The sequence below is a fragment of the Monodelphis domestica genome, chromosome 4 (genome assembly GCF_027887165.1).
Source record: "Monodelphis domestica isolate mMonDom1 chromosome 4, mMonDom1.pri, whole genome shotgun sequence".
NCBI lineage: Eukaryota > Metazoa > Chordata > Mammalia > Didelphimorphia > Didelphidae > Monodelphis > Monodelphis domestica.
Genome location: NC_077230.1, coordinates 434075413 through 434086582, shown reverse-complemented (window position 1 = coordinate 434086582; position 11170 = coordinate 434075413). Strand labels below are relative to the sequence as shown.

General features: G+C 45.5%; 1 protein-coding gene and 1 long non-coding RNA gene across 9 annotated transcripts in view; one reads left to right on the top strand and one right to left on the bottom strand.

The window, feature by feature from the left end:
- Window positions 1-382: 382 nt before the first annotated feature.
- LOC130458833 (uncharacterized) lies at window positions 383-8281 on the bottom strand. Its single transcript, XR_008918208.1, has 3 exons — window positions 7027-8281; window positions 4688-4802; window positions 383-3319 (listed from the first exon to the last, which is right to left on the bottom strand). It is a non-coding gene; the product is annotated as an uncharacterized LOC130458833 (long non-coding RNA).
- LOC107650040 (zinc finger protein OZF-like) overlaps window positions 8273-11170 on the top strand; it is a 145687-nt gene continuing 142789 nt past the window's right edge. For 2 of the 8 annotated variants that reach the window (XM_056825650.1, XM_016425653.2), the window contains exons 1-2: window positions 8273-8410; window positions 9125-9244. In XM_056825650.1, the coding sequence (XP_056681628.1) occupies window positions 8281-8410; window positions 9125-9244 (250 nt within the window). In that variant the 5' untranslated portion in view covers window positions 8273-8280. The other 6 variants (XM_056825645.1, XM_016425654.2, XM_056825646.1 and 3 more) reach the window with 6 other exon arrangements.

Sequence of the window (11170 nt, the reverse complement as noted above, 5' to 3'; positions counted from 1 at the left end):
CCCAGCTAACACACTGCTCCAGGCTGTGCTGCATCCCTGGGGCTCTGGTGCAGACCAAGGCAGCAGCAGCTGGGGCTGTATTTGCTCCAGACAGGAGACCCTCCGCCCAGCTCCCGGAAGGTGATGGCAGCCAAGGCTTGGCCCCCGTGTGCCTGAGCACTGCTCAGAACCTCCTTATGTGCCAGGTAGAAAACAGATCTCGGCTGCCCTCAGGGAACTTCACTGTTAATGGGGGAAGCCAGTGTAGAAGAGGGAGCTGAAGCGACTGGGAGGAGGGAAACAAGGAGAGGGTGAGGGGGAGTGATGCAGGGAGTGGTGCTGCACATATATATATATATATATATATATATATATATATATATGTCTATCTATCTATCTATCTATCAATGTGGAGTCTCTCTGTCCTTCAATTCCCTGATCCCTTATCTGAGTGCCTTGGTGTAGATGGGAAGTTGCCAGAGGACAGGAACTATTTGCCTTTGTCCTCTAACTCTCCATTAGCCAGACTTGGCCTCTAGCACCTAGCAGAAGTTTAGTGGATGAGGGTTGAATTGTTGGATTTTGCTGGAGAACTGAAGCCACCAGGAAAAGCCAGAGCCTCCTCTCCTTTAAAGTTTAGGGCTGACTTCTGGAGGTCTCAGGCTTGAGGAACTTCATCAAGACAGAAGGGAGGACTCCTCTGAGAGCTGGGGTGTGAGGAGGACCCAGGGAAGAGAAGAGAGTGGGGCAGACTCAGCCATAACAGGGACAGACTCCACAGTGGGCAGAGTTTCAATAGAGAAGCCCCATGTTCAGACCAATGAGACCAGAACAGAAGCCCCTACTGAAAGGACTCACCAGGGCTAAGATCAATCAGGATTCTCCATCAGAGATTGCAGGCCAGGTGCCTCTTGTTATCTTACCTGGCCTCTTGCCTCTCCCAGTTCTGAAGCTCCTGCCTTTATCCCAGATATTAGTTCTGCCCATATCCTCCCTTATCTTCTCTTACCTCCAGATGGTGGGATTTCTCCTCATTCAGCATTGGTCTACACCCTCTGAAGGAATAACCACAGTTTAAAGGCACATACTCTTACAAGGCTTTCATTTCTTTGTCTACATAATCTGGATTTCTAATTCAGCCTGTTTATGGGTAATTTTAGGGTTGTGCCTTAATCTAAATTAATTTAGTTGCCAGGGAATATCCCCCAAAAAGTACCCAAATCAGTTTAAAAATTTTATGGTGGTTTAATTAATATGGAGGGAAGGAATTAAGGAGAAGAGGGAGAGGAAGGGTATAGCATTTCTCCTGCCTGGCCTTTGCCAGGGGGAGTTCAAAGACCTCAGCCACACAGTCTTTTCAGAAGATTAGAGGCTTTCCTAAGAGGATAGAGTTTGGAAGGTAAAAGAGCAAAGAATCAGCCTAAACTTTGAGAGAGCTCAGTGAAGATGCCTCACCTGAACTAGGCTACTCAGTTTCTCCCAGACCATTTTCCTCTCAGGATAATATCTTCAACCACTCAGCTACTCAATAGTACTCATTGGTTTCCAACTGTTGGGTGCCATAGAAAAGCTTTGTATAAACATTTTGGTGACTCAGTTATGGATGTCTGTAATGTTTTCTCTCAGCATCTAGGTGATCCAGGGGATGACATTCTGTGCTTGGAGCCATGAGGCCTGAATGCCATTTCGGTCTCTGGCACTGAGATGCTCTATGACCCTGGACTTATTTCTGCGTCAGTTTTCCCCTTGGAGAAGGAGGCAATAAGACCATCTACTCCTCATGATTGGTGTAAGGATTAAGTGAGACAATATTTGTAAAATGCTTTCTAAGACTCTAATCCCTATGAAAATGTCTACTTTTAAAGTGATTGTTCCTTGGTTACAAGCACCATAGTGTATAATTTGAGTCTGTTATACAAAAAAAACTACAATTCCCAACAAAACGATGATTCCCAGCACCCTACTCACTTCCTGTTGATATGTGTTGACATAGGCAGAATATAAATTTGGTGTAGCTCCATCTCTTACTCTTTTACCCTTCCTCTTAGGGCTTTGGTGGAGTGAGGATTTTTGAGCAGATAGAAAAATTAAGCACGGGGTTCCATTTTGTCATATATTAAACTTTAGAAATGTAATACTTGAAGTAGTAGACATTAATTTAAAGCCTACAATATTAAAGATAGTTGGTTAAAACATTTAAGGGGGAAGATGATGGCTTAGTAGCAGCAAAAGCTGGAACCGCTAGGAGAATCCTCTCAAAAGAACCTTAAAATAGAGCCTGAAAAAACCTGGAGTCACAGAACCAAGAAGGGGATGGAGTGAAGTAACTGTTCTGCAGAAAACTACATGAAAGTTAGACACAGAAGATCTATTTATACCAGAAGGAAAACTGTGCACAAAGGAGTATAGGCAGCTCACCCCTCAGCTACTGCACCAGGTTCTGATCCTGAGCACAAACCAACTTGAAGACCCCAGGACCCTGCCTAAGCTAAGAGCAGAGCCTCCCACACCCATCCCTAGAATTCCCAAGCCCTGGCACAAGCCTGCAGTGAGCCCCAAAGTATGGAGTACTTGGCCCCTTCAAACCTATAGTGAAGCCCCCAGCCCCATGGCAAAGTAGCTCCCAGTGCTCTGAGATCTGTAAGCTATCAACAAGCTATCCCTAGAGGGATTGAATCAATAGCTTTCAGAACTCCTGAGTCTCACAGGCTATCATCCCAACTTGAAAAAAAAATAAAACAAAACCTGAAGAAACTGAGATCTTTTAAGATAAAAGTTTTTTTTTTAAGTTTGAGAAAATGAGCATGAGCAAAGGGCAAAAGAAATACCTAACTAGAGAAAATTTCAATGGAGACAAAAAAAAGAAAAAAGGAGGATACTCAGTAGGGAACAGTGAGATCAAGGCAAGTACATGCAAAACTTTATAGAAAAATGAGAATTCTTCTCAGCTGCTGGAAGAGTTCAAAAAGAAATTCAAATCTCAAATAAGAGAAGGGGAAGAAATTGGGAAAAGAAAAGAATGCAAAAAGAAGATAACAATCTGAGCAGTAAAATTGGTAGGGGAAAAATGGAAAAAGGGACACCAAAATCCAATGAAGAGAAGAGTTTTCTAAAAAGCAGAATTGAACAAATGGAAGAGGAGTTTCAAAAGGTCAAGGAAGAAAATATTTTAAAAAAATCAGAATTGGGGAAATAGAAACTAATATCTTTATGAGACATTAAGAAACAATGAAATAAAATCAGAAGAATGATAAAATTGAAGAAAATGTGAAATATGTCTTTAAAAAAACTAACCTTGAAAATAGATCCAGAAGAGACCATTTAAGAAATAGGTGAGTACCTGAAATACATAATGAAAAATTAAAAGATTAGACATCATGTGAACAGAAATTATCAAAGAAAACTATTAAGTTAAAAGATCTCTGAGTTACCACCTCACCTCTACCAGATTGTCAAATATAACAGTAAAGAAAAATGAGAAATGTTGGAAGGAATGTGGCAAAATTGGGACACATAATGTATTGCTGGTGGAGTTGTGAACTGATTCTGGAGGGTGATTTGGAATTACTCCAAAAGGGCCATAAAATGATGCAACCCTTTTGATCCAGTAACACCACTACAAAGTCTGTACCCCAAAGAGATCAGAAAAATGGGAAGGACCTCCATGTAGGAAAATGTTTATAATTAATGTTTTGGAGGTAACAAAAAATTGGAAATTGAAGTGATGTCTATCAGTTGAAGAATGGTGGAATAGAGTGTGGTATGTAATGGCAATGGAATACTATTGCACTTTAAGAAGTGATAAATGGGATGACTAAAGAAAGACCTAGAAAGTCTGATATGAACTGATGCAGAGTGAAACAAGCAGAGCTAGGATGACATTGTACACAGTACCAGTGATATTGTCCAATGATCAACTGTGGTAGACTTGGCTAGTCTCAGCAATACTGTGATCCAGTACAATTCTGAGAGACTTATGACAGAACGGCTCCAGATAAAGAATTGTTGCAGTTAGAATCCAATGGAAAGTATACAATTATTCAGTTGTTTATTTGGGGTTTTATTTTGAGATTGTGGTTTTATGATTTTATGATCACTTACAAATATTAATAATATGAAAATGAAATTTTAACAGAATTGTAAAAGTGTAGCTCACAGCATCTAATTTTGCTTAGTCTAGTGAGTTTATCCTTATTCTTCCTTCACTCTTTGCTCAAATTGCAGGCCACATGAGAGGAATGGGAAGGAAAGGAAGAAACATTTCAAAATGTCTGCTCTGTGTCCTCTCCTGGGTAAAGGAGTTCATTCATTTAATACCATTCCTATGAGTTTGATATTCTTGTTGACCTCAATTTATAGTGGAGGCAACTGAGGCAAACAGAGGTTAATTAACTTGCCCAAGAGCATCTACTTGCCATCCCTCTGACGATCAATTCAATTTGTTTTTCAGACTCCCAAGTTCTTTTCTTTTACCCCTTTGCTACCCGCTGCCTTTAATTTCTAGATAGTGGAGGTTGTGGAATGTGCCTATCCTTCTTTTACAAGAGGTAAATAAAGATGGAATTTTCTGATTGCAAATAGGTTCCATGATCTCTGCCCTCCTGCAAATAATCCAACAGTGAATATAAGCATATATATATATATATATATATATATATAGTTGTTGTTGTTTTGTTTTGTTTTTCTAATTGCCCTGTTTTTTAATTACCTTTTGATGATTCCCTTGAGTTCTGTGCTTGGACATCAAATTTTCTGTTCAGGTCTGGTCTTTTCTTTACGAATGTTTGGAATTCTTCTATTGTGTTGAATGACCATACTTTCCCCTGTAAGAATATAGTCGGTTTTGATGGGTATTTGATTCTTTGTTGTAGACCTAGTTCCATTGCTTTCCAGAATATCATATTCCATGCCTTTTGGTCCTTCAGTGTGGATGCAGCCAGATCCTGAGTTATCCTCACTGTGTTTCCGTGGTAAGTGAATGACTTCTTCTTGGCAGCTTGTAATATCTTTTTTTTGGTCTGATAGTTTTTGAATTTGACTATAACATTCCTGGGTGTTGTCAGTTGGGGATTAAATACAGGAGCTGATCTGTGTATTCTTTCAATCTCCACTTTCCCCTCTTGTTCTAGGATGTCGGGGAAGTTTTCCTGAATGATTTCCTGTAGTATTATGTCCAGGCTTTTTCTTTTGTCATGGTCTTCTTGTAGACCAATGATAATTAAATTGTCTCTAGGCCTGGCTCTCAATCCACTGAGCCACCCAGCTGCCCCCTGTAGCCATTTTTCTGATGGACTCCATCTATCCTCTATGTGACAATTTACAAAGTCAAAAATAGAAAATCTGTGTTTATATGGGCTTACTCAATAACGTTTGTTCAGTATGGTAATAGGGGAAAAGCAACAGAATTTAACAGTAGTTAAAACCCAGTACATTAAACTGATTCAGTGTAACAGAAGAGTGTTGAATGCAGTAATATATGAACTTAAAATCACAAAGTTAAATCTTAAACAAAACAATCAGTAAAATGCAATAGAATACAGAGATTTTTATAAAACATTGGAGTCTGAAAAGCCTTAAAAATATAACCTCCAGTCTCTGTAAAATTCCTCAAGTTTTTGTTTTGTTAATTATCCATTGATATGCCTATTGTCAGAAGGCAAAAAATTGGAAAGGGTTAGGAAAACGGGGTTAAATGACCTGCCCAGGACCACACCGCCAGGAAGTGTCTGAGGCCAGATTTTAACCCAGGACCTCCCGACTCTAGGCCTGGCTCTCAATCCACTGAGCTGCCTTCCCATAGTGAGGGTGGGTATTGTAAAACTTAAAATTTCTCAGACTTATGAATGTTGGAAATTTCCCCATTGGGGAATCTTCTACTTAAAAAAATTCCCTAGTACATAGTGAGAATTCTACTTGAATGTGAAAACTTCTTGCTATGGGAGTATCCCTACTTCACCCTACTTAAGACTGCTTTAGGACAGAAAACTCCTTGCTAAACAAGGAAAGTACTTTGACCCATGCTTAAAGGTGGGGCAACTTGTGAACTACTTAAACCTAAAAGGGTGATAACTTATTCAGAGGTTTTTTTCTTAATGAAATTTGTCAACACAGCAGCATTTTTTTCTGACTTACTAAAGAGATTAAATCTACTCAGCTGTGAATTCAGAAGGGGTTGTCCTTTGGAAAACGTCTACTGTGATTGGTAGATGGAAGAACTTAGGGGAGGTGACATAGGAGATTTTGCCCTTAAAAATAAGAGCTCAGAGAAGTGCTGGGACTCATTCTGAAACATTCAGATTGAGGAGGACTCATTCTGAAGAATCTCATTCTGAAGGAGAGCTTTTGAGGAGCTCCTCTGAGGGGGCTTTGTCCCTCTGGAGACTCTTGAGAGAGGCCCTTTGAAACAATCTCTGGCTGGAAGACTCTTTGAGGAAGGACGCTGGCCTGGTGTCACTAGTATCCTTACTTAGACAGATCTTATGGTGAGTTATAACAAACTGACTGATTTCTCTCTTAAGACTCAGGTCTAGGCCATATTGGCTTGAGGTCCTTCATACTTATTCCTTTTCTCACTCTCTCTCTTTCTATTGATTAATCATTGTCTTATTAATTAAATTTCTCTATAAAACTCAGTTGACTTGGGCATATTCATTAAATGGTAATTTATTCCCTGGCGACCACCTTATAATTGATTTAAAAACAAGACACTGTAGAAAACATATTTCAGCGGTAAAATTTACTCACTCTTTCTTTTGTCTACAACAATTTAAGCCCCTCAACTAATTTTAATTGTTACAGTATTAGGAATCTCAAATTTGGCCAAAGAATTTCAGGGAGTTGAATTTTTCTCCTGACTCCCAGGTGAGATAAATGAAAGTATCAGTATAGTCAAAAGATATCCTTTTAAAGCCATGCTTATAAGTTCCTGTTTGGAAAAGACTCTTCCTTCTTTCTTTCTTCCTTCACCCCCCCCCCCCATGATTTCCTGCCCCCCGTCCATGTGGAGGCTAAATGTAGCCTAAAGAAAAAAACACCCCAATTTTTTACCAGCTGGTTTTTGATCCTGAAGAAATTGGGTCTGCTACCAGCAGCCTGGGTCCTGGGGCGATGAGCCATCTGGGTCTGAGGACAGATTTGCTGGGGCTGGGATCAGCTGGGCCAGGTGAGTGAGAGAAAGGCCAGGAGCAGGAGCCATCTTGGAGCCAAGGTGGGCAGCCTCATTGATTGACAACTCATTGACTGAGTTTTATCAAATATACTCTATCTTGAGAGAATTTAAAAGCTTTAGAAGATCAGATGTGGATATAAAAATAGATGAATAAGTAAATGAATGAAGGAATGTAATAAAGATATCAAGCATCTAACTAGAACCATTATGTAGCAGATCCAGTGCTAAGAATTTTCCAAAGATTCTCTTTTGATCCCCACACCAAACCTGGGAGGGAGCTTCTCATTTTCCCACTGAGGAAATTGTGTCAGGTAGCAGTAAAGGTCACCCAGCTAGAGATTCTGGGACCAGATTAGAGATGAGACCCTCCGCGGCTGGCCCAGAGGCCCAGGAGACCCCGAGGAAGCAGCTTTGTTCCCCCCCCACCCCCCAGACCCTCGGTGGACCCGCTTCCCCACAGGCCCAGCTCAGGCTCTTATTGTCTGGATCTCACCATGGGGGAAACTGAGGCAAAGGCTGGGAAAGGCCTTGGCCAGGCTCCCCCAGCTGGGCTGTGTCTGAGGCCAGGTTTGAGCCCAGATCTTGGGGGTTCCAGCCCCAGGAGGGCAGCCCCGGAGTCACCTGATGCCTCCTCTGGGGAGAGGGTTGGCCTCTCCTTGCGGGAACCCCCAGGATCACCCCAAAGCAGAAGGAGCAGCAGGAAATTCAGAGAAATCACTGGAGGAGGGGAAACTGTGGGAGGGGCCTGGGCCTGGAGGATCAGCTGCTGCCCAGTGCCTCAGTTTCCTTCTCTGTCAGAAGGGGGATCCTGGCACCCCCCCTCAGGTCCTAGGGAAGGCTGGATCCATTCCCTGATCAGTCAATCAGTAGACACTTATTAGGCACCTGCTGTGTGCCAGGATCTAGCCTGAGGCAGCCTGCAGTGGAACTAAGCAGCAGCAGGGCAGGGCTGGAGGGGAAATGGGGGGAGGTGAGAAGGCTGCAGCCGCCCAGCTGGGGAACATTTCCTATATGACCCCTCCCCCACCAGGAGGCTCAACACAGGGACCTTGGAGAACTCCATTTCCCAGAATGCCTGTGTCAGGACACCATTCAGGTCTTGTCCCTCTCCATGGAGAACTCCATTTCCCAGAATGCCGTTTCCTGACTTCTTTTTACGTTGGTTCCTTGCCACAGTGGCAGCCCCAAAGCATGCTGGGAACCCCTCCTTGGCCGACTCTGCTCCAGGAACTCTCACACCTGTGCTTCTTGGAGCTTTGCTGGGTGAGAGGGGGAGGGGAGAGAGTCAGTGAGTGGCGGCGCTCCGGCCTCCCCGCCCTGGCAGCTGAGATTTTCTCCCCCCTAACTTTTGGGCACCGGGAAGACCCGAGTGGACCCGTTCCTGCTTACTGAGCTGGGAGGGGGACGCGTGTGCGCATGTTCGCTGAGAGAGGCGGGGCAGGAGCCACTAGTAAGGGCTTGTGGTGGGGGGAGGGGCTGTCCGTCAACTTAAATTCCCCATAAAAGGGACAAACCCGGAAGGCGGGGGCGGCTCTGTGTGCCTCTCAGCCTTGGCGGGCCTTTTTCTCCTCAGGAAAGGAAGGAGGCAGCTAGGGGCGGGGCTGCTCCGGCCTCTTCCCCAGTCAGGTCAGAGCACACCCGGGGAGAAGCAGCCCTCCGGGGCCTGTCAGGGGGTAGCGGGGCTGCCCGCGCCCACATGCCGGTGAAGGAGCGGCGATCTCGGGCCCTGAGGAAATGCCAGCCCGCTCTCCCCGCCCCCACCTGATGCCCCCCCCATTTCCCAGTAACCCCCCCTTCAGTTACCCCCCAATTCTGCCAGTGCAGCTTCTGAATGGAAGGAAGCGGACGATAACGTCAGAGGGGCGGGGCTTATTCCCAGCCAATCGCAGGCCCTTCCCACTTTGAGGCTCCCTTTTCCCCCCTGAGGCCAGGGAAGGCCGGAGAGCCCCCCTGAGCCCTCCCCTTCTTTCCACCTAGACACACACCGAGGACGTCTCTCCCCTCGGGGCTGCCACGCCCTGAAGCACCCCAGGGTGGCCCTGCAGAGAGCCCGCAGCCAGAGCAATGGCCCCCGGGACCACGAGGCCCCCCTCCCAGGTGAGTGCGCCCAGAGGGAAGGGCTGGAAGGGCTGCTGAGAAGGGCTCCAGCCAGGCTCCTCCTCCGGGCCAGAGGACACAACAGGGGGCTGCTTCCCAGGTCAGGCAGTGGGTCAGCCAGGGCAGGCCTTGAGCTTCTCCCCAAAGTCCCTGCCAAGAGCTCCTCCCCCCTGGCCACAGGAGGGCCTCCCTGGTGGATGCTGGGAATGGGGGGGGGGGGGTGACAGCCAGCGTTGGGCTTCCCCAGCCCCAGGAGGAAGAGCCTGGCAGGGCTGGCACCGAGCTGGGCACAGGGGCGCCAGGGGAGGGGGCTGGGCTGGCCCAGGAGAGCTGCTCCAGGGAGGAGAGCAGGCCTGGGGGGGAGCTGGGGAGGCGGGGCCTGGCAGGAAGGTGCCTTCAAAGGGCTCTTCTGGTTCCTGAAGGCCAGTCAGGGACAGGGCGGCCCCCTGAGCTGGGTGAGCCCCGGCTGTGCCCGGCTTGGGGGGTTCCTGCAGTTCCTCCGTGTTTGTTCCCTCCGTGGAGAACATTGCGAGGGTCAGAGACGTCTCTGGGCCATTTTTCTGAGCTCAGGATCCTAAATTTCTCTGTGGTCAGTGACAGCTGCAGGTTCCCTCCAGCGTCACCCCCCAAAGGGTCCCCAGAGCCTGGGCAGGTGTTTGCGGGTGTCTGACGGATCCTCAGCAAAGTCATTGCCAGGCTGCTGGGTGCAGAGGAGGGCAGCAGGCCGGAGGGCAGAGGGCTTTGGTCCCTGTCGGGGCCTTTGAGTTCTTAGTTCAGCACAAGCTTAAGAGAAGAGAATTTAAAGAAAATAAAGCTGTTGTTCTTCCTGCAGACGTCTTCCATATCTGTCATTGCTCTAATTTTTTACATATTTTCCTCACAGTTCTGTAAAGATTAAAATTTAGGGGAGATGGGGAGACTGAGGCAGGTGGAAAGGAGTATTATATTTTTTAGAGGTTTATTAAAGGTTAAAGATGAAAGAATATACAAGTAAGAAACATGTGCCTAGGCCAGAGGCCTAGACAAAATAACCTCACATCACGCAAGAGACCACCTGCTCCAAAATGGAAGTCCAAAAAGAGCCAAGAGAGAGAGCCCCTTCAAAAGCCTTTGAATCCGCTTAAATACCTTCTCTATCTTGGCCCAGGTGAGATTACAAGGCATCCTGGGGAAGTGGAGCAAAGGCTCATGGGGATTGTAGTCCTGTATTCGAGTCTATTTTTTTTACAGTTCCACGATTCTTGTTCTCTCCCTCCCACTTTCCTTTCCCCCTCCTGGATTGACAGGCGATTCCACAAGGTTCTCCCTACATTATCACTCACAATCTAGTTCCGTGTTATTCACTTTTGTAACAGAGTCATCTTGAAGACCCCAAACTGCCAATCCTAACAAGCGAGGAGTCATTGGTTTTCTTCGGTATTTTCTCCTATAATAATCTAATGCGTCAAATTCCACCCCTTCCAATCCTGTGGCCACTATTCCACTATTAAGCTTGACATCTTGTACACAATTACTGGAATATCTGGGAGTAACTTGTAAAAACTGCAGTCACTTATCTAAAGGATTGCATGTGACCACCTGGTTTGTGATAATATAAAGGCAATAAAACACTTTTCCTTTCCACATGCTTAAGATCAGTTGTAGGAAGTCAAAGAATGAATCTGAGTAAATCAAGTTTTCTTGCAGAAGGTGAGATTTTCATCCAGACCTGAAGGAATCCAGTGTACTCAGGAGGCAAAAACTAGTGCGGATAGTCAGTAAAGGCTCAGGGAAGAGGCTGAATGAGGATCCTGGGAAAATGCAAAGTTGGAGTGTGAGGAACAAGAAAGATCCCAGTGTCACTGGATTCATAGAATATGGAAGGGAATAAAGGTGGAGGGAAGCTTTCAGGGTGACCAGCCTTATAGGTGGCTGCTGTAATAGATA